The following is a 25,064-nucleotide window of genomic DNA, read 5'->3' as shown; positions in this document are numbered from 1 at the left end:
GTTGCTAGACGTCATCATCATACAGATGTTGTCTTGCAGCTCAACTGGATCAGCGTGAGCCCTTTTTGGATCCACCTGGCCGCGGATGTCGGATCCCCAAGAGGTATACAGCGACACCGAGGAGCCGTGGTGTGGGCCTTCACCCGAGCCACCTGGTCCTGGCCCTTCTGAAGCAAGCTTGGGTAGCTCGAGGATCTGTCGGTCAAATGCATTCGCACGTAAGAGATTAAGAAGTGAAGGCCGGCGTAATGCTGGTGATGTGCCCTGTGCATCGGACCAAGCAGTGGCTGCAAACAGGCGCACCCCAGATCGTCTGGCAGAGTCTGCTGGCCTTCCTCCACTTCGAGATCCTTCCACTGAGAGGCTCCCACTAAATCCTGCGGGGAGCCTGCTCAATACCTCTTTCAGACCAGAGTCTGCGGCGATCAAGGTGAGAGATTCTCAAGTAAAGCTCGGCACCAGCGCACGCTCTTTCCAAATATCAAGCCTTCCACTTACCTCCCTCATCTCGACACACTCTTCAGGGGCATGTGTCTACGTTTCTTGGAAGAAAGAGGCCTGCGCGCAGCAGAGAGCTTGCTCCTCCTCAATGTGCGACAGAGTCAGAGGGTGCTGGCACCTCCATTACCCACCGAGGATCGACGATACATGCACCAGTAGGCTCAGGGCTGGAAGTCACAAACTCCAGCAGAGTCGTGGAGTCCACGGTGGGTCAGGGCACACATGGACTTTTAGGTGATATCAGAAGTGCTGCTCTGCTTTACAGCCGATCGCTTTGCATGGTTTCTGACCTGTGGCACACATGGGACAACATCTACCCAGCTTTCCCAACCTCCATGACAGGCTTTCCTGGCAAGCACCAGCCTCACCACCGGTCCGCCAGCTGTTGTGCATCTCAGGCGGCCTCGTGCTCCCTCCTCCACGGAACCATTGCCAGACAAAAGGGCCTCCAATCCAAACTCAGGATGGGGATCCAACTTTGTGAAAATCGATCTCAAGGTTAGTATTCCTCCCAATGGCGTTTGTTCTGGCACGCGCACCGGATCTCAGTCTCACTCTCTACAATGACACCAAGCGCAGAAGGGCAAGGGAACCAGCAAGCATCCAGGCCGGGCACAGAAGGCCAGGCAAGCCTTTGGCAGATTCCGCCGAGGAGGTGGGTGGCACGTGGGGGGTGCGAGTATGATTCATCACAATCCACCAGCGCGCCTGCTGAGATACACTGCGGCGCTCCACCTTCCCACAGGATCGTTCATGACTCAGGCTGGCAGCGGCGCGGACGACCTGGACGGGTGGAGAGCAAGCACACAAAAGTGTTACCGGTGTGGTGGCGCCGGACACTGGGCAGCGGACTGCACATCCAATCTTGAAGCCGAGGAGGGTCAGGTGCGTTGGCTTGCAATGAAGGGGCTGATTCTCGACGACCTGGGTCTTGCAGGCTACTTGACGGACAGGCATGAAGGGCGCAAGTTTGCAGGCAGTCATTCCACACAGTTTTACCACAGGTGTCTGCAGACACGTGCACCTCCGCCCGGGCTCAAGGCACCACAACTCTAGGAGGGAAGGATCTTCTTTCCTCTGCAGCTGCTACAACAGGCACTGAACCCTCATTAGACCCCGGTCAACCAGTAATCGAGGACAGTGTTCTAGAAGGGGCAGCGGCCTTGGACGAAGACAGTCTCAAGCAGGTCCTGCGCACAGTTTTTGGCCACACAGACTTCCGCTCCTGCCAGCGGCACGTCATCGCGCATGTCCTCCAAGGGACGCCATGCCTTGCCGTACTCCCCACGGGTAGGTTTTGGATCTGGCTCTCCCGGGTTTGAGAATTGCTAGAGTGAGGAACATTGTCGCAAGAGAAGGTGCCTTGTAACACTCTGACCCTGCACCGCTTTCCCCCAACTGCTAGGTCTGGGCAAGTCCCTCTGCTACCAGCTCCCGGCCCTCCTTCTACCAGGCGTCACCCTGGTCATATCGCCCCTCATCGCGCTCATGCACAACCAGGCGGAGCAGATGCCTGCGGCACTGACTCCTGCGGTTCTATGGTCGGGTCAGAGCTCCAAGGACGCAGCAGCCACCTTAGAAGCCATTGCTGTGAGTAGAGGGCGTGCCGGGAAATCATAAGGGGTGGCAATGTGACAGTGGCTAGGCAACGTTGATTGGCTTAGAGCTTGCCACTCAGGCACAGCTTGCTGTTGCTTGGGTGGAGGGTAGATGGAAGCTGTACGTTCTGCATCAGGCCAGTGATCCATTCTCCATACAATCCATGGCAGGCTGGAAAGCACAAGGTCATCCTGGTGAGTCCAGAGCGTGTGAACAACATCCATCTGCTGAAGGCACTCCAGTCTCATCTACCCCTCTCTCTGGTGAGGAAGGGTGGGCTTCCATGGAACTGCTTGTGTGTTGCATAGAAGAGGGGACGCTGTACCATACGAACTGGGCAAGTTCACAAGGCCAAAATGCCGCTCAACACCAGTAATGTTTCTGAGGCAAGGATGTGCTCTTGCGCGGCGGGCAGGCGGCTACCTCATGCGTCCACCACTCTCCTCTGCATCTCACCTGCTCCTCAGGTTGTGGTGGACGAATGTCACTGCGTCACCGAGTGGGGCCATTCCTTCCGGCCTGCATATTACCGGCTTGGTGCGGCGCTGAAGCGGATGCTGCCTGCAAAGTCTCTCCTGGCTTTGACCGCCACCGCCACCAAGCTGACGGAGGCTGCCATCTGCCAGAGCCTCGGGATTCAGACCACCCTGCGAGAGACTTGCTTGCGTGAGAACTTGCGTCTGCACGTCAAGGTCAACACCTCAGGTGGGAGGGCCGGCCTGGGCTCCCTGGTGACTGGATAACCCACGGCAGTGGAGCCTCAATTAGTTACACTCCTGGCGTATGGTGTGATACAAAGGGACAACCAGCTCGGCCCCACCACCACAGGCATGGCAGAGACCAGAACGTCGTACATCCTTTCCCTGGTAACCCCTGGGTCAGCCCTGGCCGACACTTCCTCGATCCTCATCTACTGTGCCTTTCGACATGATGCCGATGTTCTTGCAGCAAAACTTCAGGCTATCGGCCATCGTGCCAAGTCTTACCACGCAGGAAAACACTACAAGGTAAGTGTTAGGTTGGGGTTGGGAGTCTGCCGGTGTTTATAGGGGCTGACGAGATGAGGGCATACTTACAGAGGTACAGTCATGATCAGAGCAATCTCTCTAAACCCCTCATCCCCCTGTATTTCTGACAGGAAAGGGCTGAAATCGAGGCAGACTTCAGGGATCGCAAGCTGAAGATTGTTGTGGCCACCGTTGCATTTGGAATGGGCATCAACCTGTCTGACGTTGGCGCTGTCATCCATGCCACCATGCCTCGGTCCCTGGAGGAGTACGTCCAACAGATCGGCAGAGCGGGGCGCAATGGGAGCCCCGCCTCCTGTTACACTGTAGTCGACGATGGCGAGTACTGCACGCTCAGGTCACTCACCAGCTCTGGCCGCACTACATCGTCCGCGGTTGAGGCCTTGCTAGAACATGTCTTCAAACGATGGGCAGAGGTCCATGAGAAGGTGACTAGGCTGGCAGGGGCTGGGCCTGCTTACATAAGGACGCCTAGTACTGCCCTTGTTACCCTCTTCAGCACCCCCAAACATGGCTACATGCAGGAGGCTGCTTCCGGCTGTTTCGGTGTCCTTGACCTAAAACAAGTCTGCCGGACGATGGACATCGGGGAGGATGCTGTAGAATCCGTTCTCAGCCACCTCGAGGTGAGAGGAGGGGACACGAGTGCACACTGAGATTTCGAGGGCCCTGTGATCATATCAGTGACTGTGGGCGTGTTTCTGGCTCAAGTCATCCCTGGGCTCATTACATGCTGGACGGCATGACATTGCCTACCTTCCACAGATATCCCTGCCCGAAATATTTCGCCTCCTCCCCAAGACGGGCATCAAAGTCAAGGTCTCCTTTTTCGCTGACAGCGCCAAAAGCCTTGCCCCACAGCACCCGAGTATTCAGGTGCAGCCACGGTTGGCAAAGGGGCGTGAAATTGAGGGTTGCAATGTCCTTATTGGGGCTGCGACACATGCAACCTAGTTCCTTCTGCACCCTCCTACATCCACGACATCACTGCCAATCCCAGGCGCTTGTGACACTCTGCAAGAATCCCCGCAACGGCATATACTCTGTGTCTGTCGGCAAATTGGCGTCGTTCCTTGCCTGCACCCCCAGCAAGGCTCTTGTCAGTTTGCGAGAATTAGCTGCACACAACCTCGTCAGCCTGGAGATGTCCAAGCAGGAGGGCCCAGCCTTTGAGATCCTACGAACGCCACCGGCCCCAGCCTCTCTCACACCAGCGTTGGCAGACTGGCTGGAGCGGGGGGTGAGGAACCAAGCTTCACAGCTCGACATCGTGTACAGAACCTTCAGCCAGGCCGCTAATCACAGGCTGGCCGAGGCCCAGGAAGTGAGCCTCAGGCGAGACGTGGAGGCTTACTTTGAGAATGCCAGCGTTGAAGCTGCCGGCTGCCTGCAACCCCACGAGGGAGTCCCGCTTCCCCTGAGGCCCATCACCAAGGACGTCGAGACCTCCATAAGGCTAGTGCTCAGGACGCTAGCTGGCCAAGAAGCTACCAAGCTTCAAGGCCTGACGGTGGCCCGCATGCTGCTTGGGATATCCAGTCCTGCCTTCCCGGCAGACGTGTATCGGCGGAAGCTGCAGGGCTTGTGGGGCTCCTGTACGAACGTCTGCGCTTGGGAACTGGAGTGCATGGCAACCAGAATCTGCACTTCACAGGTGCTGTAAAGAATCCGCGCGCTCACGGGGACATTCGAATCCTAAGGATCGACAGGCACCAGGGCGCGGATCGCCATCTCGTCCCCGCGCTGGTCGTATATTAGTTCTGCATTACCAGGATACTAAAAACACGCATGTCTGACCAATTCGTAGCAGATTAGTCTGCTTGTCCCGAGAGTATGTCGGGGGAGCAGACACTCGCCAACCTCGCTATGCACGCCGGTCACCCCCACTACGACGAGCCGCTCAGCATGGGACCCGACGCCGTAGACCAGCAGACATTGTGCAAGGGATCTTTCACTTGGGCCGCTGCTCTGACTGCCGATTACGATCGCCCCGGTGGTGAGTTGGGGTGGGTCGGTCCCTATTTGAGAGGATCCCTTTCACCCCCTCAAAGCCGCCCACCCGCGGATTCCACTCAGATGAACGGCAAATCCATCGGAGATGGACGATGGAGGAGCAGATGACGTTTTTCAGGGTGCTCCGCGAGTCCATAGGACAGAAGCCGGAGACCTTGTGCATCAAGTTGGCACGCCAGATAGAGCACAAGCAGTACAACCAGGTCGGCAAACTAAGACAATGTGTTAACGGCCATATACCTGCCCATTTGAAGTCGAAACCGCAACCCACTGGTCGTTTGCCGGTCATCGACGCAGGTCCGGGACTACTATTATCGCTTGACGAGACGTCTGCGAGCGGTGTTGGACCCTAGCCTAGACCTGAACTCGGCCACTCAAGTGCAGCTCCACTGGGCAATGCTGCGACTTTGGGATACGGTGAGTACAGTGCTGCAGCGTGTGTTAGCCTGGAGGACTTTTCCAACAGGCAGACAGTGCATCAAGCACACAAGACCACAGCACCCTGCGCTAACAGGCAAATTGAAATCGGACCTTACAGGCGCAAGACTTTGACATTCGGGACATGAACATGACCAAACTGTGCAAGACACCTAAAAGGATGAGGGAGTTCTCCAAGATCGTCTCTCAGGTAGGATGAGATGTGTTATGCTAGCTCCATTTCTAGGCATCGCTGAGATTAATATTTCAGACTCGACTTCAGTGCCACCCACCTACCTATAGAAAGTCGCAAGCATTCTTAAGAGCAGACAAGTGAGCTACAGTCCGCACGAGGGCCATCTGCAAGAGCAAACGATCGATACACCGGTCACCGAAAGAGCAGCGGATCAGGTGGCACGAGATCCTCTGCGTGGCGCCGCAGCAAATTTCCCAAGTGTTCAAAGGAGTTCAGCACCAACGGGATCAGTGCTGGGCCCAAGTGACCGGGTCAATCAGCTTCCCCTACCACGAGCTAGGAAGGTCGATGCAATTCACACACAGCGCCCTCATCAGGGATTCAGACAGCCCGTCGACCGAGTAAGTAATTGGCTGGCTTTATATGCATGAATGTACGACTTCCATGCTTTACACCCTATTGCTTCACATGCAGAAGGCTGTCCGTACTAGATTTCGAGTGCAATTCCATCCAATGTATCAATCTACACTGATGCAAATGGAAGCTTCAGGAACCAATCCCTATCTGGAGATATGCTGCGGGTGAGTGGCTTCCTCCTGTTTGGTCTGGACAGCTATATATTACCGATTCTGCCCTGATTGATCAGCTGCGGCTCTATGTCCAAGAAAGGAGCTTACGAATACTGTAGGCTCTCTACAAGGCCTTAATTTCAACATTCAATCAAATACAGGCCCAAGAAGACGATATATTCCATCTTGCTACATTTAAGTAGCAAGTGGAACGAAGTTCGGACGTCCGAGAATGCAGATATATACATCTCAGCCGCGAGAAACGATAATGGAGCCGGTGCTGAGGAATGGTCCCTGTACAACGTCTCAAGAGAGGCCAAGGTGAGTCTCACACTGCATAGTATGTTCGAACAACTGTTCTCTGGATGAGAGACTGTCATGTCAATTTCGAATATTAAATCCGACCTGTAGATGTGTGACATTACACACGAATGTGGAGAAGCACACATCGTCCAGTTTCTCTACAGATGGGGCTCTAAGACCGCAGGTGAGGCTCGCTTTTCCAGCTCGATTTAATCTAGACCACCAAGGATGAGTCTCACAACTTTATATCCTTTGCAGGTCAAGGCGGGTCTGTGGATCAGCGCATTACTGACAGCTACGACTCTGAGGCCGTCGATGAGGTGCGATATTACAACAGTGATTGCTTCTATACTGTGCGCACCGATGCGGACTTGCCGGATCACCAACATCTCGGGCAGAATATTACAATAGCAGGTTGCGTGCTCACTGAAGACAGTACGCAGTTCATTGTTCGCTCTCGCCCTTCCCTACTTTAGGCGCAGCCTGTAGTAGAAGCAGCAACAACACCAAGAGAGACGGAGGAAAGCATCGAAGGTAATGGGTTGTCTGCCTGAAAACCATGCGGCGCCTCGAAGGTGCTTGTGAATGGCCAGGCTTCTCATTGGTCCTCCATTTATCGCCGCCTTGTCTTATGATTATTCTCTCTACCACCAGGTGTAGAAGCTGGCAGCTCATCTCCTCCCACAACAAGTTTACATAAGAACGGTGAAGACAATGGTGGAAACCGTCTGATGCAAGAGGACATTCTCCATGCGGGCAACCATTTGAGCGCAGAACAGCCGTTGGGACCGTTTCCCGTGTCCGGACCTTCTCAGTATGCGCACGGGGTCACTCCAAGGCCACTATCTTTATCAGCGGTCCCTCCGCTCACCATAGATGGGCTTACCCTGGGATTCGAGAGTTTGCTGGGACCAATAAATCCTTCATGGCTTGAAAATCTCCACTCCAACCAGCCTTTGCTGCCACTAGGTGACAGACCCTTTGCTGATCTATTCAAGGGCACTTCCTGAGCCTATCCCTTCCCTATGACGTCTATACTCGCATTAATCTTCTTATCCCTTCACCCTTGATAAAAATGTACTTAATCATGGGACATATGGAATCCAGGTTGCTCAAAAGTGTGTCCAGGCCAAAGGTGTTGGGGTGGAATGTCAATTTAGATCATCACACCACCCAAGGTCGCTCGGTACTGATTCTTCTTTTTTCCCTCGGGCGTACCAGTAAAATTAGTACCGACAATGAGCACTTAGATACCGTACTGTCCCAATCCTTAAGGTAGAAAGCGGGCCTGTTTTCGGCTCAAACTTAAAGGGGAGGGCAGGTGTGCAGTGGCTCATCGAAGAGTGATGTATCATACGCGTGAGATGTCTTCCTTCTGCAAGCGTTAATGCCAGCCAGAGTCTTTGCTAGCATGCGCTGTCCCTTGTGACGAGTTTGTCCGCTGCTTCAGACTGGATGAGGAGATAGAGAACATTATCATTAATTGATGAGTTCGCACACATAATCGCTCAACTCGTCATGGTCGAGCAAATGACATGCAGGGCACTCTAACAAAGTAATCGTGAAAGAACCCACTGCAACATAAAACGATGGCCGTGGTGAGAACAGATATACATCATCTCGAGGAACTATGTGAATGCAATTCATAGGGGCTAAGCACTCGCTCGAAGGGCACTGGAGCCCTTATCCTAGTCCTCTGGTCTCATACCGATCCTGCACTCAGACATATGCCTGTAATAGCGAAGCTCATAAGAGTATGCACAAATCACGAAAACACGTTGATATCTGCAGAATTCTTACTCTTCATGCTGAAGTCATCTGTGCGATTTCAGAAGTAACTTTGCAGCTCTTCTGTCGGTTGTGGCGTCTGCAACCTGGCAACCTGTTCTCCAGACAATCGTAATGTACAGTAAAGTTGGTGCCTGACTGGTAGCCATATTTCTTACCAAGGGTGGGCAGAAAACTTTCGAATGTCACACATATTCTCTTGATGAGTAGTGCTACAGCACGCATCTGGTGGATGACAAGAAGTCGAGCAACTGGTCACTATGGAAAATTTCCATGCTTAAATGTCATCATTGCTCACCAAGCAGTGAGAGTGACGCCCAAACCTATGAGACGTCATCGCATGCTTCCGTTTACCGTGTGGAATTGGGTAGGACGTGCCTCTGAGACGCCCGCTGCCAAAGGTGAGGTCTAAGGACTGTACGAGTCCATAAAAGCACCAGCTAGGAGGAAACACCAAGCAAAACATGTGATTGCCCAAATTGGAAAGGATTTCAGGCTTGGGATGGTCAGGGATCTCTAAGGCGGCTGCTACACACTAGTACACCCATTGCTATTCGCTTAAGCCTCGACGTTCCAAGTGAGCTTGCTTATGTCGAATTCCATGGATGCGGTGTCTGATACTCATTTCCCTTTGAAATCATGCTTGCTTAATGGTGCAGCAGAGATACCTTTATCCTGTGAGGCAACCAATATTATGCAGCCGTCGAGTAACCGACACCATAGAGATCCCAGCACCGTGTCTGAAATGCAGTTGAGCCAAACGAGTGATGGATTCATCATAATGAGCTATACTTGTTGCCATTACTTACACCGTAATTCATCCACGCTGAATGGACACTAGTGGTGCGATGCACGAATGTGCAATGTATACCAGGGTGTCAGGGGATCTGTCAATTACAACAAATGGATTCCCCCTCGAAGTAGGACTTCCTAAATCATCTGTGTCCCTCCCCTATTGCCCTGCAACAATTCTGTCTATAGCAGGGTATATAGTCTAGGTTGCAATATGACGGTCATCGTTGTGGTACCTGGGCAATAGCTGCATCCCGGAATAAGCATCCACTGAGAGATCTCATCCCGCGTTTAATATTGTGAAGCCGTGTATCATGCAAATGTATGAGAGAATAGTCGTGACTCCTTAAGTGGGCATCCTTTCAAATATATAGTTTGTTTGCGGCCTCTCTGGAGCACACGATCAGTGACCCACTATCGCTGAGTAGGTGGTGAGGGTCAATCCTGGGAGGTATGCTTGAGTTCCAAACATTATCCCTGTGTATGCCTTTACTCAAGGGTGAGGCAAGGTGGCATAGCGATGCATTTTCACAACTTCAATGTCTGGTTTGCTCATTCTCTCAAGATCGGAGGACTACTTACAGGGAAGCGCATTATAGAAGAAGGTATTTCTGAATGGCCTCAAGCAATCCAGGTGCCTCCAGCTCCTTCAGTTTGTCCGCCGCAAGACCGCTGATCATGGCAAATTGCGTGTTGTACTCCCTGAGGAGTGCTACGAGACAATTGTACTGGAACACGATATGAGCATCCTCGTCACTGTCCGTGGACTTTGCCACATGCTCCTCCACAGATGTGTACGACGGACTCCACTCGACAGCGAAGGATGTGAGGAGCAAGACAAAAGCGGCCTGCAGGTTGGGATGTGCCTCGGGTGAAACCATGCCCGGAGCGGACAGAGACTGCTCCCAAACAGATGCTGGAGCCTCGAGAGTCTTCCCCCTGGGAACATTTGCATACCTCCTGATGTGCCAAGGTTTCCTTCACGTAAGCCAGGAGGTCCTCCGGCACGTCCTTGATGTTTGACAGATTCTTTTCCTCGAGCAAGCTGAGACCTTGAATGTCTAGATTGTGGCCTACTAGATCCTCCTTGGCATCCTGCAAGATCGTGCATCAACTAATTGTATCATCAGCAAAAACATTCGGACACACAAACGCATAATGTGTTAAGCGGGGAACCTCACCTGCACTCGGGCTACGGTTTTGTCGAGAGCGCAATGGAGAACTTCCCAGACGGTAGCAAAGCTCAGGGAATCGTTTGCAGCCTTGAAGGGGTTCTTATGGAATATCCACGATATCACAGCTTCCGCTGCGTAGGAAAGTGTTGTTCTCTCGTGAGTACCACGAGTTGTATATGGTTCGTGAAGCGGATGGTCCAATAAATGCTCACCTGAGACCAGGCGAAGCGTCATAAGGCGGTCCACAGCCATCACAACACGTTGGGGCGCTTCCTTCCAGACTTCCATCACTCCATCGATGAGACTCATCTCGCTCTGAGGTAAGGTTGGTGAGGAATTGACAAGTGGTTTCCTGTGCTAAACAGTACTCCTTGAAATATGAGCTTCGGCTCCCCTCCCACACCCCGTCGATCAGCTACCTGTCTGCCCAGCGCAGTCACCCTGACAACCAGAGGGCCAGTGTACCGCTCCAAGAGAGTGAGCATGTGTGTGTAGGACTTTGAACCGGCATCCAGGATGACTCGCACAAGCAGGTTGCACAGATCAAAGGCCGACAATTCATTCGTTTCAGAGATAGATTCCAACCAAACGTCCAGATCTTCAGCAGAGGTCTTTGCTCGAACCTGTGGGAAGTACTATCGAAATCTTGAGGTATTCCATCTCAATATTCAAGCGTTGAAGTGTAGTATCTGTAAAGGCCTGCTGGTGACAATAAGAGCAAAATAGGATTCCGACCTTACCTTCTGTAGAATTTCGGCTGCGAGTTCGTTCTCCTCATACTCGATTTTTGCCGGAATAGGTTTTGGTGGCAGCAAGACCTGGAACTGAGGCGGCACCACACTGTGGATCCTCTCCCAATACGACAGCCGGACCAGCTTGTCCAGGACCAGCCCGCAGAATTGCCTGCATTAGGATGCAATGCATGAGCTGGCACACAGCACAATATAAAAGCAGAAGGGAATCTGCACAACAAACCAGTCCCTGGTACCTTTGACCATCGTGCTCTGGTTTCGTGAGGACGTGCTCCCACTTGGACCACGGCCAGACGTACTCAAAGCAGGATAAATGATATGCCAGCCATTCTGCCAATCTGAAGCGAAGATTCATATCCATCGTATTCATCCGGGCAAAGCACTCCCTGCATTTGGTCGAGTGTTTTCATGAAGTTCCTCTCAAATCAATGTAGGGTGGGCATGTAGAATCTCGTCCCTGAAGAACATCATGCCGAATCTCAGAGAAACTCACCGTACACAGGCACTCATTGCTCTGGGAAAGGTCTTGCAGAGTTTGCAGAGATCCACCATCAGGGTGGCGTACATCACCGGCCGGAACTTCGAATGAGGCAAGCCCAGCATTTGGCCGAACAGTACTTGACACAGAAGAGGCTCGTAAGGGAATGTGATGGGTAGTCCTGCAGCGAACATAAACAGGTTGAGTAGATGCGTGCTCGATTTGGACCGCACCTACAGCACTCTCTTACAAGATCACCTTGAACAAGGCGCCGCGCGCACTCGATTCTGTCTCCCTCAAAAGCTATCAGGACGTCGAGAACATAGTCCTCAACGATGATCCTTTCCAAGGCGGGTCGCTCTCCATCGGTGTGCTGTTTATCCAGCAATTGAAGGGTCCGTCTCGGAGGGTACTTCTCCAGCTGCAATGCTGCTCTCTGTAGACATTAGAGCGGGACTTGACACATATTATTTCCGTACGCAAGGTGGGTTGGTGCAACACTTAATAACATATCTGCGGCTTACCACACTTGGTGAAGCTCCAGGAGGGAGGCTGTTTCCTCCATCCAAGGGTACAGCGATGTCGGGAAGGCTGCGAATCTTCCCATTCGCCAGATCTATCTCGTACTTTGCATGGAGTCTAGGGATGCTCGAGATGTCAAACGCACCAAGACTGATGATCTGATCGAGGGCTTCAGTAAGATCTGGTATGAAGGATGCTCTGCCCATGTCGGACCTGTGCATGCATGGGAGGTGAAGATGTCAGATCTGCTGCGTCTAATCGGGCATTCAAACCTGTTGCAGTGGTTGGCAACGAGGACTGCCATCCTGTATTGCAAAATCCGCCAACCATAAAGAAGAATGCATGTTGTAGAAGCACAAAGATGGCGGTGCGTCGAGCGAGGGTCCCACATACAAAACATACTGCGAAGTGGCGCTTACTGTGAAATGGTATCTTCTTCTGATAATGCCATCAGGAACGGGTGGAGACTCTTGCCACGCAGCCTCCTCAGACCAAGGTAGTCTCTGCAGACTCTCAGTATTGCCTGCAAAGGGTCAAGAGAGTGTGGCTGTTCGCTTGCACAGGTTTCAGATGATGTTGCCTTGCCAACAAGGGCATGGGCCTGTCCTTCAATCAATATGCAGACTCCTGGACATTACCTGCAGCTGATCTCCGAAGTGGGATGGCGCCCCTTCCTCGACAAAAGGGAGTGCCACCAGGTACGAGTACACCAACGAGTCTAGATGCGGCTGCCACTCCTCTGGAGCGTCATCTTTCCCTGCAGAGAGTAAGGATCAGGGAGAGGGTGGCTAGCTCTGCGTGGAATCCTGCACATCAAATGAGATCCTTATTGTGTGTGACTCACTCTGCTCAGCGACACTTGTCACTTGCTGCATCTGCTCGAGGATGAATGCCAGGAAGGATCCTGTGTCCACGACATTGACATTGCAGAGCGAGGCCAGGAACTGAAGGAGAATCCGACCCTTGGATGATTCGGCGCCGCTCGCAAGCGACTGGGCAAGGCGATGTCCAACTTCCTTGAGCAGCGTGCTGACAAATGGCTCGTCATCAACGTTGAGCAGGCCTGCACACAAGGGTGAGCGTGCAAAGTAGAATTGCAGCGCTGGTCACCCGCAGTTTTAAATGGCAACCCTTGTCATGAACCACAGCCCTGAACCTCACCCACGATGAGGGAGTACAGAGGAATCTTGCTGGACAAGCTCAGCACACAGTCCAGGAATGCATCCACTGGGGAGTTCCCCTTGTCGTGCAAAACTCGGCCTATCCGTTTGACAGCAGAGAGCATCACGTCCCTCTCTAGCTCCAGGGTCTGGGAAGGGAGGATGGGAAGCCAAGTGGGTGACTTGGCGATGCAAAATGTCCAGGAGAGCCCCAGCTCAATGTGGCACGCCTACACTCACCGGAAATGCATCGTCGCCCAGGTACACGAGTTCCTCGAGGAGAGGCTCATGATGTGGGATAGGTATTTCCTCTCTTTGTCGCTTAGACGCCATGGTAACGCTTGGACGAGTCTATTCGGAGATGCCGCACAAGTCTGCCGATGGGCAGCTTTTCCACGCACGCGACGAGCAGCCAGTCGCCTTATTATGTGTGAGTATACTTTTCAAAATAATTGCATCAAGCAGGTGATGAAAGGTTCCTCAAAGGCATTGTCGACTGTGTGCAGGGTGTGATCGAATACTGGGCAGGCAGTGCTCCGGCATACCTCGCATAGCATGCTGCAAGCATCGCAATTGGACGGTCTTCCTCCACCCCCAGCCTTACAGTATCCTACAGGGAAGGGATCAACTTGATCAATGATCGACAAGGCAAGGTTCATACCCGCGCTTGAGCTCATAGCTATATCAGCGTATCGAAGTAGCCTGCAAGTGGATGCCCCGGCAGGCTTGCAGCTTGGCTGAGCACTAAGCGCAGGGACTCGCGTGACACCGATAGGCGCACTGCGAGAAAAGGATGCAGGAAGCGCAAATCATGATGCCGCTTCCAGAGGTACGCTGGCCCACCAACTCTGGCTGCTCTGTCAGGAGATGGTGCTCATGTGTAGATGTCTTGGTGATTGCTTATCGCCAGTATCGACGGCCCAGCTACACACATCCAATGGCACAGGCAAGTGCAGCTGTTATGAGTAAGCAGCAGGAGATCATGCAAGAGCTGGAGTTGCGGCGAAGGATGAAGACTGTAGTGGTTCCCACTAATGATGGGGAAGTCCGGCGTCTTCTGAGAGAGCTTGGAGAGCCCATCACCCTGTTTGGAGAGCGAGAGGTGGGAGGCCAAGGAGAGCATGCATCTTGCCAGTGTTTTGGTTTTGCCTGATGACAGTATGGCGGGGCTTGATGCAGGCCACGGATCATTTTCCGGGACACTGTCCACCTACAGATGGAACGCTCTGACCGTCTGCGGAAGATCTATGCCCTGAATGATTATGCTGCGCCCAGTGGTGAGTTGAGTGAAGGGCCGGCCTAGCGTGAGGCTCGGAAGCATTTGTGGACTGCTTGGCATGCCATGCTGGAGGTCACGGCATCGTATAATTCCAGGTCCTTCGACTTGTTGCAGGCCTTACATTGGAGCCCGCGGCTCAGCTAGTGTCTCAGAAAGAAATCTTCTACACAGAAGGGAGTGATCAGCTGAAGTCTGCACGCCTTCAGGTACATCTGTGCTACGAGTTCTTTGTGCCGCCTCTGGTCAACAAGGTGTGTATTCACTTCGCTGATTGCCCCTGCAGATTGCTCAAGAGTCTTTGAAAAGGGCAGCCAGGCGCCTGCATTCCGAGCGCCAGAGAATGGAAGCAAACGGGCATGGTGACCAAGAAGGTGTGGTCCAAGCTGCTTGGCTTAGCCAGGTGGCGGCAGCTTTGGGCATGCCATCGCTGCCCCTACCTCGCCGATGTCCGACCCCATTCTCCTCGCCGCCCTCATTGCGTAGAATTACCCCTTCGGCATCTCATCAATCAAGTGTCTGAGATCGGGGACGACCGACCAATCGTGGGGTGTGTCTTCTCACCGGACGGGTCACAGCTGCTGACTGGCTCTTGGAGTGGTGCAGTCAAAATCTGGGATTCTGCCAGCTGCCGTGTGGTGACGAGCATCAAGGCTCACACGGACCGCGTCACAGGAGTTGCATGGAATCCGAATGTGGCAGGTGTGTGGCGGCTGCTTTTGAGATTGAGCCTGATGGGGGAAGAGTTGATCTATATCATAACAAGTTGCTCCAGTTTGCTAGCCAGGACAGATGCCAACAGGTCTGTTTTGCAATGCATGGTGCAGGAACATCCACAGAAGGAGTGGCGTTTGTGTCAGGAGCCACAGACGGCACAGCCTGTCTGTGGTCCAAGGAGGGCCATTGCCAAGCCACACTTTCCGGCCATACTGACCGGCTTGGAAGGGTGGCATTCCATCCTTTTGGTAGACATGTGGGCACAGCTAGCTTTGACACCACCTGGCGCTTCTGGGACATCGCAACGAGTACCTGCTTGCAGGAGCAGGAGGGTCACAGTCGGGCTGTGTACGCCATCGCCTTCCAGGTGCGCATCATGTAAGGTGGCTGATCTGGCTGCGATCTCAGACAATGCACCTCAGTCATTCCCGGAGGTCCTGCACCCCACGTCACTGCAGGGGGATGGCGCCCTTGCGGCGACGGGTGGCATGGATGCCACTGGCAGGCTCTGGGATTTGCGGACAGGTCGCAACATCATGAAGCTCGAGGGACACGTGAAGTCCATCCTAGCGGCAGATTTCAGCCCAAATGGGTACCATGTGGCGACAGGATCCGAGGACAACACCGCACATGTGTTTGACCTGCGGAAGAAGGGTACCCTCACCATCCTCCCAGGTGCGACGATTCAGAGAGGGAGGGGAGCATTGTTGGCTTGTCAAGGTTGTTGGGAGGAATACCCATTCCTGAAGGATCTCCACATCGCAGATAGTCTTTTCATTCACAGGTCACACGTCGCTGATCTCTACTGTCCGCTTTGAGCCGATCACGGGTAGCTACCTTTTGACGTGTGGGTACGATAAGGTCAGCAAGCTGTGGGCCGGGCGCACTCTGCGGCTGGCCAAGACTCTGGCAGGCCACGATGGGAAGGTCATGGCCGGCGACATCAGCCCAGATGGGGCCTGCCTCATTGCAACCGCAGGTTATGACCGCACGCTCAAACTTTACTCACCGGATGCTCTTGCCCTTTCCATTTGAAGAGGAAGGGACCAGTATAGGTGTAACGCGCGGGAAATCTGCTTTGTGAAAAACGTGAGGCAGTACTCCATGAGAAGGAAAATCTTCTGAGCCGAGCGAATGCCAAGCGTAAGCCGGACAGAAAACATCATCATCGTGGCCTGGAGCAGGAGGAAGTGGGCGTGCGTTTGCAGCTCAGGATTTCGGAAACGTTGCTCTTGATTGCTCGACTGAGACCGAGGATGCATCTTGCCACTGCATGCACACAGTGCCGTCCAGTTCTGTTGACGGGCAGGACCACAGCGCCAGTGCCCACAGGCCGGAGAACAAATCGGGCGTCACATAGGAGGAGATACATCCCAGTTCATTCATCAACGACAGAAGGAGGTGACCCGGGTGCGATCCAGGAAGGCATGCCATCTTCATGAGCCTGTGGCGAGCGCGTGTTCTGCAGGTGGTCCGCCCCCTTATGACCGCACGCTCAAACTTTACTCACCGGATGCTCTTGCCCTTTCCATTTGAAGAGGAAGGGACCAGTATAGGTGTAACGCGCGGGAAATCTGCTTTGTGAAAAACGTGAGGCAGTACTCCATGAGAAGGAAAATCTTCTGAGCCGAGCGAATGCCAAGCGTAAGCCGGACAGAAAACATCATCATCGTGGCCTGGAGCAGGAGGAAGTGGGCGTGCGTTTGCAGCTCAGGATTTCGGAAACGTTGCTCTTGATTGCTCGACTGAGACCGAGGATGCATCTTGCCACTGCATGCACACAGTGCCGTCCAGTTCTGTTGACGGGCAGGACCACAGCGCCAGTGCCCACAAGTCGGAGAACAAATCGGGCGTTACATAGGAGGAGATACATCCCAGTTCATTCATCAACGACAGAAGGAGGTGATCCGGGTACGATCCAGGAAGGCATGCCGTCTTCATGAGTCTGTGGCGAGCGCGTGTTCTGCAGGTGGTCCGCCCCCTCCCCCCATGCTCATGCACCGTCCATGCTGTGCCAACAAGACGGTGCAGATGAGGAGAGTGGGGGCATAGAGAGCGCCCGGAATAAATTGAATAGAGCATATAGTCCTGAGAGGTTCAGTGGCGGGGAGCTGCGAGACCTCGTGTATGCCAAGTGGCAGAGGAGGTGAGGGGTGGGGACTGGAGCCTGGAGGAGTGGTGTGGTCGTGCATCTCATGCCCAGTCATGGCGGTCTGCACTGCACCATTGAGTTACCGCACGCACACCCTTCGCAGCTTTGACGTTCGGCTTCAGCAGCGAGGGAACAACATGTACCTGCATGTCATGTGGCGCTTCCTAGAGCAGAAATCCTTCCCTCTGACAGACGAGGAGTACCAGGAGCAGCTCAATGCCGTGGCAGCATTTGTCGACGCGTGGGGCGTGGCTGACATGGTCCGTCAAGGCATTGCAGGGGCATCTAGGAAAGGTCCAGGGCATACAGGTGAGACTCCTCCCCCGGTGAGACTGGTGGCATGGCCTGCTCTTCGATGTCACAATTGCTCAGCGTGCCAGCAAGGACCATCTCCTGCCGTGCTGCCTGTGCCGCTCACAGGAGGAGGTGGTGCTCGGGCAATATCTATCCCCTTGAGGATCAGCAGCGACGTACTAAAGTCCAGCGAGTGGAATATTTAATGGACCTAGGCATGTCTCTTCTCGTCGCCCGATAGTGTACCCCCTTCATGAATCACAGGAAATAGGCCTCGAGCATGTAAGATATAAAACAGGACGCTTCTACCATGGTCATGGCATGAAGCACAGGCAAAAGAAATCAGACGCCAATCAGCAGCTGCTATCATTCGTGGCATTCTTCAATTCTTGGAGCAGCAGGGGGAACATGCCCTCACATGTAGTCTCGCGGGTCAGCCACATGCCCAGCCAGGGCCGAGGCTGCTGCTGTGAAGGGTGAGGCCAGGTACACCTGCCCATCCTTGTGCCCCATCCGCCCCGGGAAGTTGCGATTGGTCGTCGACACGCAGACCTGGGCCTCGTTCATGCGTGCAAAGGTGTCGCGTGGGCCCCCCAAGCAGGCCGCGCACGAGGGCGCCGCTGGGGTGATGCAGCCAGCCGCCTCGAAGATCTGGGCTGCGGTCTTGCCACCACACCCAGGGACTGGCAGGGCATATACATCTGCCCAGACCTGAAGCAGGGAGAGAAGAGAGGGACGACATGACAATTGTAAAGGTCATTACACGTCAACCAAAAGGGTCGTGCATTCTGCTGAGCATGCTGACGCTGCGGCTACTGCCAGCGTCAGCTGCACAGTCGGGAGCGGGTGGCAAGGGCCAAGCTCAGCTGCGAGTGCCGGCTTCAGCAACACAGGTGACCCCACTCCCAGCCACTCAAACATTCCACAACGAACACTAGGCTACCTTCTGGGTGGCTGGTACGAGGAAGGTGGGCACTTTCACCTGCTGCCCCGCGGCATGAAACAGCTTTGCTGCCGCCATGAAGTCTTCCGTCTTCCCGCCAGTGCACGAGCCGATGTAGACGCGGTCGATCTTGACGTGGCGGCACTCTCTTGCAAGCTTCCGGTTGTCAGGGGAGTGGGGCGCCGCCACCGTCGGCTCCAGTTTGGACACGTCGAACCTGAAGCTCTCCACGTACTGCGCTGCGCTGTCAGCATACACGGGCTCAAAGGGCTCGGAGGTCCTCTGGGTGACATAGTCGAATGTTGTCTCGTCCGGGGGGCACATGCCTGTGGGACAAGGGGGGACGATTCCCCTCGATGCAATACTGGGCTGGAGCAGGTGCCTGCACTGCGCATCCCACCGCGTTCATCACCTCCCCACCCTGCCGCCGCGACAGGCATCCATTCCCACCCTCCCACCCTCCAGCTCCCTCACCGTTCTTGCCGCCGGCCTCGATCACCATGTTGCAGATGGTCATGCGCTCCTCCATGCTCATGTTGGAGATGGCCTCCCCGCTGAACTCCATGGCCCGGTACGTGCCGCCGGCCACCGAGATCTCGCCGATGATGTGCAGGATGAGGTCCTTGGCCAGCAGGTACGGCGGCATCTGGCCCACCATCTCGAAGCGCATGGTGGGCGGCACCTTGATCAGCAGCTTTCCTGTCCCCAGGATGAAGCCAGCGTCGGTGTTCCCCACACCCGTGGCGAATTGGCCGAACGCCCCGGCGTTGCAGGTGTGGGAGTCTGTGCCAAACATGACCTCCCCCGGCTTGCAGTGGCCCTCCTGGGCCAGGGCCACGTGGCACACGCCCTTGTAGTCCGGGTTGGCCCGGAAGTCCGAGCGGTCAGTGATGTCATAAAAGTATTTGATGTTGTAACGCTTCGCCATGTCGCGCAGGATGTCCACGTTGCGGTTGGCACGCTCGTCGGAGGTGAAGATGTAGTGGTCCGGCATGAGCACCACGCGCTCGCGGTCCCAGACCTCTGCATTCTCGCCAAACTCCTTCTGGAAGATGCCAAAGGTGCCTGGGCCACACACATCGTGGGTCATCAGCTTGTCCACCCGGGTCCAGATGTTGGAGCCGGGCCTGACCACGGAGCTGTCTGAGTGGTTGGCGATGATCTTCTCAGTCATGGTCATGGGGCTCTTCACCTGGGGGAGGGGAGGGGGGTGGTTTCTGGAGGTGAGGTCTTAGGAGAGATAGTTGCGCAGGCTACCGTGAGAGTTCACGCGAGGCACCCCACCATGCAATGAAGCACTCTGGTGCCCAATGAAACGAAGTGTCCACAGCGACGGGCGAGGCACGTCCAAAACTGCGCACCCATCCTGTGCTGGCGGGGGCTCGGGCGGGCGTGGGCGGTGCGGCTACGCACGTTGTCCTCACACGGCCTGATCTACTGCGACCAACGCTACACTGGCTCGTGGGAGCTCGAGTCGTGAATGCTGCGGTCTGCATGGTCAGTGAGGCCTCCTCAGAAAGGGGACCAAGGGGCAGGGACAGTCCCTCTACGAATGCTCGCGCAGCTCACTTGTTCAGTGTCCAAGCGAAAATTATTTCCTTGTTGGGCTTGTGGCTGGCTTCACGCTACTTATGTGCATGCAGGCGTGTTGCGCGTGGATGCAGATTTCACTTTCACCCTCACACGGCACGTGTGAACTCCCCCGCGGTTCTCGTGGGGGCAAAACCCAGTTACGAGGTGGCGTTACAGGGTCTATAGAGGATACTGAACGGCTTGTGTCAAGAAAGTGTACCTGGATACCTGGTCATCCATCATCCTATAATCCTTGGGAATGTGGTGGTCGATGAGCAGGTGCCTTCCACTATGACCAAGCTGTGGATGCAGCGCAATAGCGACGTGCAACACCCTCCCAGCGATTGCTTCTGCCGCAATAGCATGGCAGAATGGATGCCCTTCCAGGCGGAGCTGGAAGACATGGTCATTGGAGATCTGCGGGGTGAGCGGGCGATGAGTGAGTCTCACATCACCATACATGGGTTGTGCACCAGAGTAGCACGCCACTCACCTCGGCCTTCAAGGTGACGTCCTCGACAAATGGCAGGGGGCACTGCCGACCATGCTGGTTCCGTACTCCTATCATTAGCTTGTCCTTTGGCGTGCCCGTAGCCCCAGACTCTGAATGCCGTACCCTCTTGGCCTCCTGCTCGATGAGCGCCACCTCAAGGACAAATGTGTCCAGCCGCTTGTATTCTGGTACTTGCATGTGCAGCCCGGCCATCAAGCCGCGCATCACGTCGTCTGTCCGGGCATGAATCACGAGACCACCAGACGTCAACGCCTTCTTGTCGTGCTGTGTGCGCTGCAGGTTGACAATGACCAGCTTCCCAGCTGTGCGAAATTGGTTGGGTTGCAGATTGGAGTGGGCCCGACAAATGCCACCTGGTAGGACTGTTCCCCTTCCTATCAACCAGAGCACCTTGGGGACGGTCCTTGTAGACTCTCACAGTTCGCAGAGGCAGGTTACAAGCCGGCCGGATCTGGAGGCTGGTCCCCAGACAGATGGCCAGATCCGCATGCTTGGCACGGAGCTCTGAGGGGATAGTTGGTCAAGCTTGGATCCAAGGGGTAGAGCGACAAGGTACTGGCACAGGGTGGGTTCCCCTGCCACTCCAGCGCAGCCCTGAACATCCCCGAGCTACCCACCTGCTTCCTTCAACTCCTTCGCAGGGAGGGCATCATCCCAGTCTAGTACGGTGTCTGTGAGGGGCCCACGGCATCCCTGCACCTCACAGAAGCGTCCCGTCTCCATAAAGCCAACCTGCAGTTTGTCCAGGTACCAAGGGCTGCAGCAGGAGCTTCGAGGATTGTACGCCCACAGGCCACAGTCACCAGCGCCCCGTCCGGGTAACGCCCCCTCACAACCTTCCCCATCAACTCACCGTTTCGACCTCAAAGTCACGAGTGAAGGTTGCTCCACATGTGCTGCAGCGCTCCAGAAAGCAGTTGCCATGCAGCTCCGCCAAGGCCGCGGCAGGGAACCCACTCCGTCGGTGCAGGCCATCCACATTCTGACTGACAAGGTACTTAAGTTTGCCGGTGCCATGCAAGGCCAGCAGAGCCTGCACGATGGCAGGAAGGGTGCTCAGCCAGCGAGAGAAAGAGCAGGTCGTGCTGCGAGCCAATTGTATACAGAAACTGGCAGGGCATCAAACCGAGCCTGCAACCACCCTTCAACACACCTGATGTGTCAGCGATGGCGCAGCATTGGCAAATTCAACTGTGGCTTTTGGGAGGGCCGTTCCCAACTTCTGCGCCGTCCAGACACCGTTTGGACCCCTGAAGTCCGGGATGCCCGTGCTGGTGCTGATCCCAGCCCCTGTGAAGGCGATGATGCTCCTTGCCTCCGACACCTGCAGGGTTTGTTGGGTGCATCTGCAATCACCCAGCGCACCCAATGAATCATCGACAGGGCAGTTCCCTGTCGTGCAGGATTGGGTCCACTCACGAGCTGGATGAGTTTCTCTATGCTCTGGGCAAGTTCGGTGGCAGCATCGAAAACCTCCGGTGCGCCCAAGCTGCCCCCGACGTCCTCCTTAAAGGAGAGCTTCTCGGCGTACCCCAGGGACATTCTTTGGCCGTATCGTGGTCATAATATGCATACGATCGTCACAAGGAGGGTTTGTGTCCGCATTACGAGGCCTCAAGCTTTCACGACCCTGAGCGGCGTCTGGGCATCTGAGCAATCCCGAACGGGACAGGGCCCTGTTCCCATCAAACCCCTCTCCTGATTACCGTGGGAGTCCTCTGGCTTTATGCAGTGTTACCTTGCATCTCAAGTCCAATGTAGGATAAATGGCGCAGACAGCGCCTCAAAATCATGGCATGCAAGCCTGGGGAGGGGGATGCCCGCCCCCCATGCATGGAGCCCACAGCAGACCAAAATTCGGAAGTTTGACACTCCCTCAAATGCGAGGCATGGTGGAAAAGAGGGGTATGCAGGGAAGATCGGTGGGCAGTCGGCCCACCTCGCACCCAGGCCCACAGGGTGGGGCCACCATTCGGCGGGGCGCTCGCGCCCGGCCCGACCGCACTCACAGCCACGCCTGCTCGCCCTCCAGCTTGTGCACCACAGCCTTGGTGTTGGTGTAGTGGGCCAGCGCTGCGGAGCCCTTGTCGCGCCCCACCCCGGACATCTTGTAGCCACCAAACGGCACGCCGTGGTCGTACACGTGATAGGTGTTCACCCAGATGGTGCCGGCGCGCAGGCCGCGGGACAGCGTGTTGACCAAGTGGATGTCGTCGCAGACAATGCCGGCCGCCAGGCCGTACTCGGAGGCGTTGGCGCGGCGCAGCACCTCCTCAGTGGTGCTCCACTTCAGGATGGACTGGACGGGGCCGAAGATCTCCTCCCGCGCGATCTTCATCTCGTCCTTCACGTCGGCGAAGACGGTTGGCTGAATGTAGAAGCCCTTCTTGCCCACGCGGGCGCCGCCGGTCAGCAGGCGCGCGCCCTGCTCCTTCCCCGACTCGATGTAGCCCAGGATCTTCTCGAACTGCTCGTTGTCGATCTGGGGGCCCTGCTCCGTCTCGGCCTCAAAGGGGTCGCCCACCTTGCGCTTGCGCGCGTACTCGGCAGCCTTGGCGCAGAACTCGTCGTACACCGACTCGTGGACGAAGAGGCGGGAGGCGGCCGTGCACACCTGGCCCTGGTTGAAGAAAAGGGCAAAGTGCGCGATGTCCACCGCGTTGTCGATGTCCTTGGTGGGGCCGATGATCATGGCAGACTTGCCACCCAGCTCCAGGGTCACGTCCTTGATGTGCTCCGCGCAGGACTTCATGATGATGCGCCCCACCTCGGTGGAGCCGGTGAAGGCCACCTTGTCGACGGCGGGGTGGCTGGTCAGGCGGGCGCCCGCGGTGGGGCCAAAGCCGGGCAGGATGTTGAGCACGCCCGGGGGGAGGCCGGCCTCCAGGGCAAGCTTGCCTGTTGATGTGGAGTTGGAATGAGGAGGGGGATGTGGTCGGAGGAAGTGGAACATGGCAGAGAGAATGGGTAGAGTGCTGGGGCTGAGGATGTGTGCACATCCTTGTATGTTCAACCGAGGAAAGGGCTCCCCATGAGGGTGAATGTGCAAACAAGGGGGTCCAGATGGTCGCACCACTCCACGAAATGACACCGCCGCGACACCCCACACCATCCAGGACGGCCACGCACCGATGATGAGGGCGGACATGGGGGTCTGCTCCGCTGGCTTCAGCACGATGGCGTTACCGCAGGCCAGGGCGGGGGCGATCTTCCAGGCCATCATGAGGGCGGGGAAGTTCCAGGGCACGATCTGGCCCACCACGCCCTTGGGCTCCACCAGGGTGTAGGCAAAGTGGTTGCCGTCGGTGGGGATGGTCTTGCCCTCCAGCTTGTCGGCCCAGCCGGCAAAGTAGCGCAGGTGGTCGATGGTCAGCGTGATGTCGGCGGCCTTGGCGACGGACAGGGGCTTGCCGTTGTCCAGCGACTCTACAGTGGCCAGCATGTCCAGGTCGCGCTCGATCAGGTCGGCCAGCTTGTAGATGATGCGGCCGCGGGCGCGGCCAGACATGCGGGGCCAGGGGCCGTGGTCGAACGCCTCGCGCGCAGCAGCGACGGCACTGTTGGGGGGAAAGGGGAGCAGCGGACGCCATGAGCCGACGGACTGAACAATGGGCAGCAGGAGGCTGGGCGACGATGAACAGGTCAGGCTAAGGAAATGCCATCAATACTGCACATGCAGAAGTCAGTGGTGAAAATCACAGCAATCGCTCCTAGGTGAAACTTTGAGAAACTCACTCGTCCACATCCGCGGCATCGGCCTCGGCAATGCGGAATATCTCCTCCTCAGTGCGAGGGTCGTAGACGGCAAAAGTCTTGCCGGACTTGGCGTCTACAAACTTGCCATTGATGAGCAGCTGCGAGGTGTCGGACAAGGAGGGAAGCTGAGATGACGTAAACCCATCGCTGATGCTCCGTGGTCAGCGTAGAAGCTACCGATGGTGCGCCGCGGCATAACCACAGCGACACGCAAGCATCACGATCCAAAACATGCAACGAGCAAATCCTCTGAGGGTGACAAACCTGGTTGGGCACATGCTTCAGGACCTCCAGGGCGTCCTTCTTGGCACCGATCTCGGTGTGGTGGGCACTGCATTGAGGGAATGCATCCATGTGGGATCAATTACACAAAGGAAAAGAACGTGTGTATGCAAGATTTGTCAAAAACCCATCATGCCGGCACATCCGAAACCATCACTTACTCAGAAAGGCCAAACATGGTTGCGGAGTTTTCTGCTCTATATGTTGATGACGCTATTGCTGGCTTGGGTGTGCTCGTGAGAGTATGGGGTTGAAACAAGATTGG

At 55.4% G+C, this 25,064-nt stretch overlaps 3 protein-coding genes across 3 annotated transcripts; 1 reads left to right on the top strand and 2 right to left on the bottom strand.

Annotated features, from left to right (window-relative positions):
• Nucleotides 1-1,254: 1,254 nt before the first annotated feature.
• Nucleotides 1,255-16,321, top strand: F751_3647 (U4/U6 small nuclear ribonucleoprotein Prp4; the record flags this gene model as incomplete). The annotated part of the gene is made up of 8 exons (XM_011400603.1): nucleotides 1,255-1,315; nucleotides 1,907-2,091; nucleotides 2,271-2,363; nucleotides 2,568-2,805; nucleotides 2,929-3,107; nucleotides 15,609-15,653; nucleotides 15,745-15,961; nucleotides 16,071-16,321. The coding sequence occupies 8 exons, from the start codon at nucleotides 1,255-1,257 to the stop codon at nucleotides 16,319-16,321; spliced, it is 1,269 nt and encodes a 422-aa protein (XP_011398905.1).
• Nucleotides 16,322-18,146: 1,825 nt separating this feature from the next.
• On the bottom strand, nucleotides 18,147-22,303 carry F751_3646 (3-isopropylmalate dehydratase; the record flags this gene model as incomplete). Its single annotated transcript, XM_011400602.1, has 9 exons — nucleotides 18,147-18,443; nucleotides 18,715-19,001; nucleotides 19,150-19,867; nucleotides 20,864-21,063; nucleotides 21,152-21,265; nucleotides 21,379-21,493; nucleotides 21,615-21,794; nucleotides 21,915-22,085; nucleotides 22,181-22,303. The coding sequence occupies 9 exons, from the start codon at nucleotides 22,301-22,303 to the stop codon at nucleotides 18,147-18,149; spliced, it is 2,205 nt and encodes a 734-aa protein (XP_011398904.1).
• Nucleotides 22,304-22,766: 463 nt separating this feature from the next.
• On the bottom strand, nucleotides 22,767-24,621 carry F751_3645 (Aldehyde dehydrogenase family 2 member B4, mitochondrial; the record flags this gene model as incomplete). Its single annotated transcript, XM_011400601.1, has 3 exons — nucleotides 22,767-23,659; nucleotides 23,891-24,318; nucleotides 24,497-24,621. Coding segments are annotated over 3 exons (1,446 nt in total), but the record flags the coding sequence as incomplete, so codon positions are not given.
• Nucleotides 24,622-25,064: the final 443 nt, after the last annotated feature.

Source organism: Auxenochlorella protothecoides (assembly GCF_000733215.1).
Source record: "Auxenochlorella protothecoides strain 0710 unplaced genomic scaffold scaffold38, whole genome shotgun sequence".
NCBI classification, from domain to species: domain Eukaryota; kingdom Viridiplantae; phylum Chlorophyta; class Trebouxiophyceae; order Chlorellales; family Chlorellaceae; genus Auxenochlorella; species Auxenochlorella protothecoides.
Note: the sequence above shows the minus strand (reverse complement) of the source record. Positions and strands in the feature narration are given on the sequence as shown.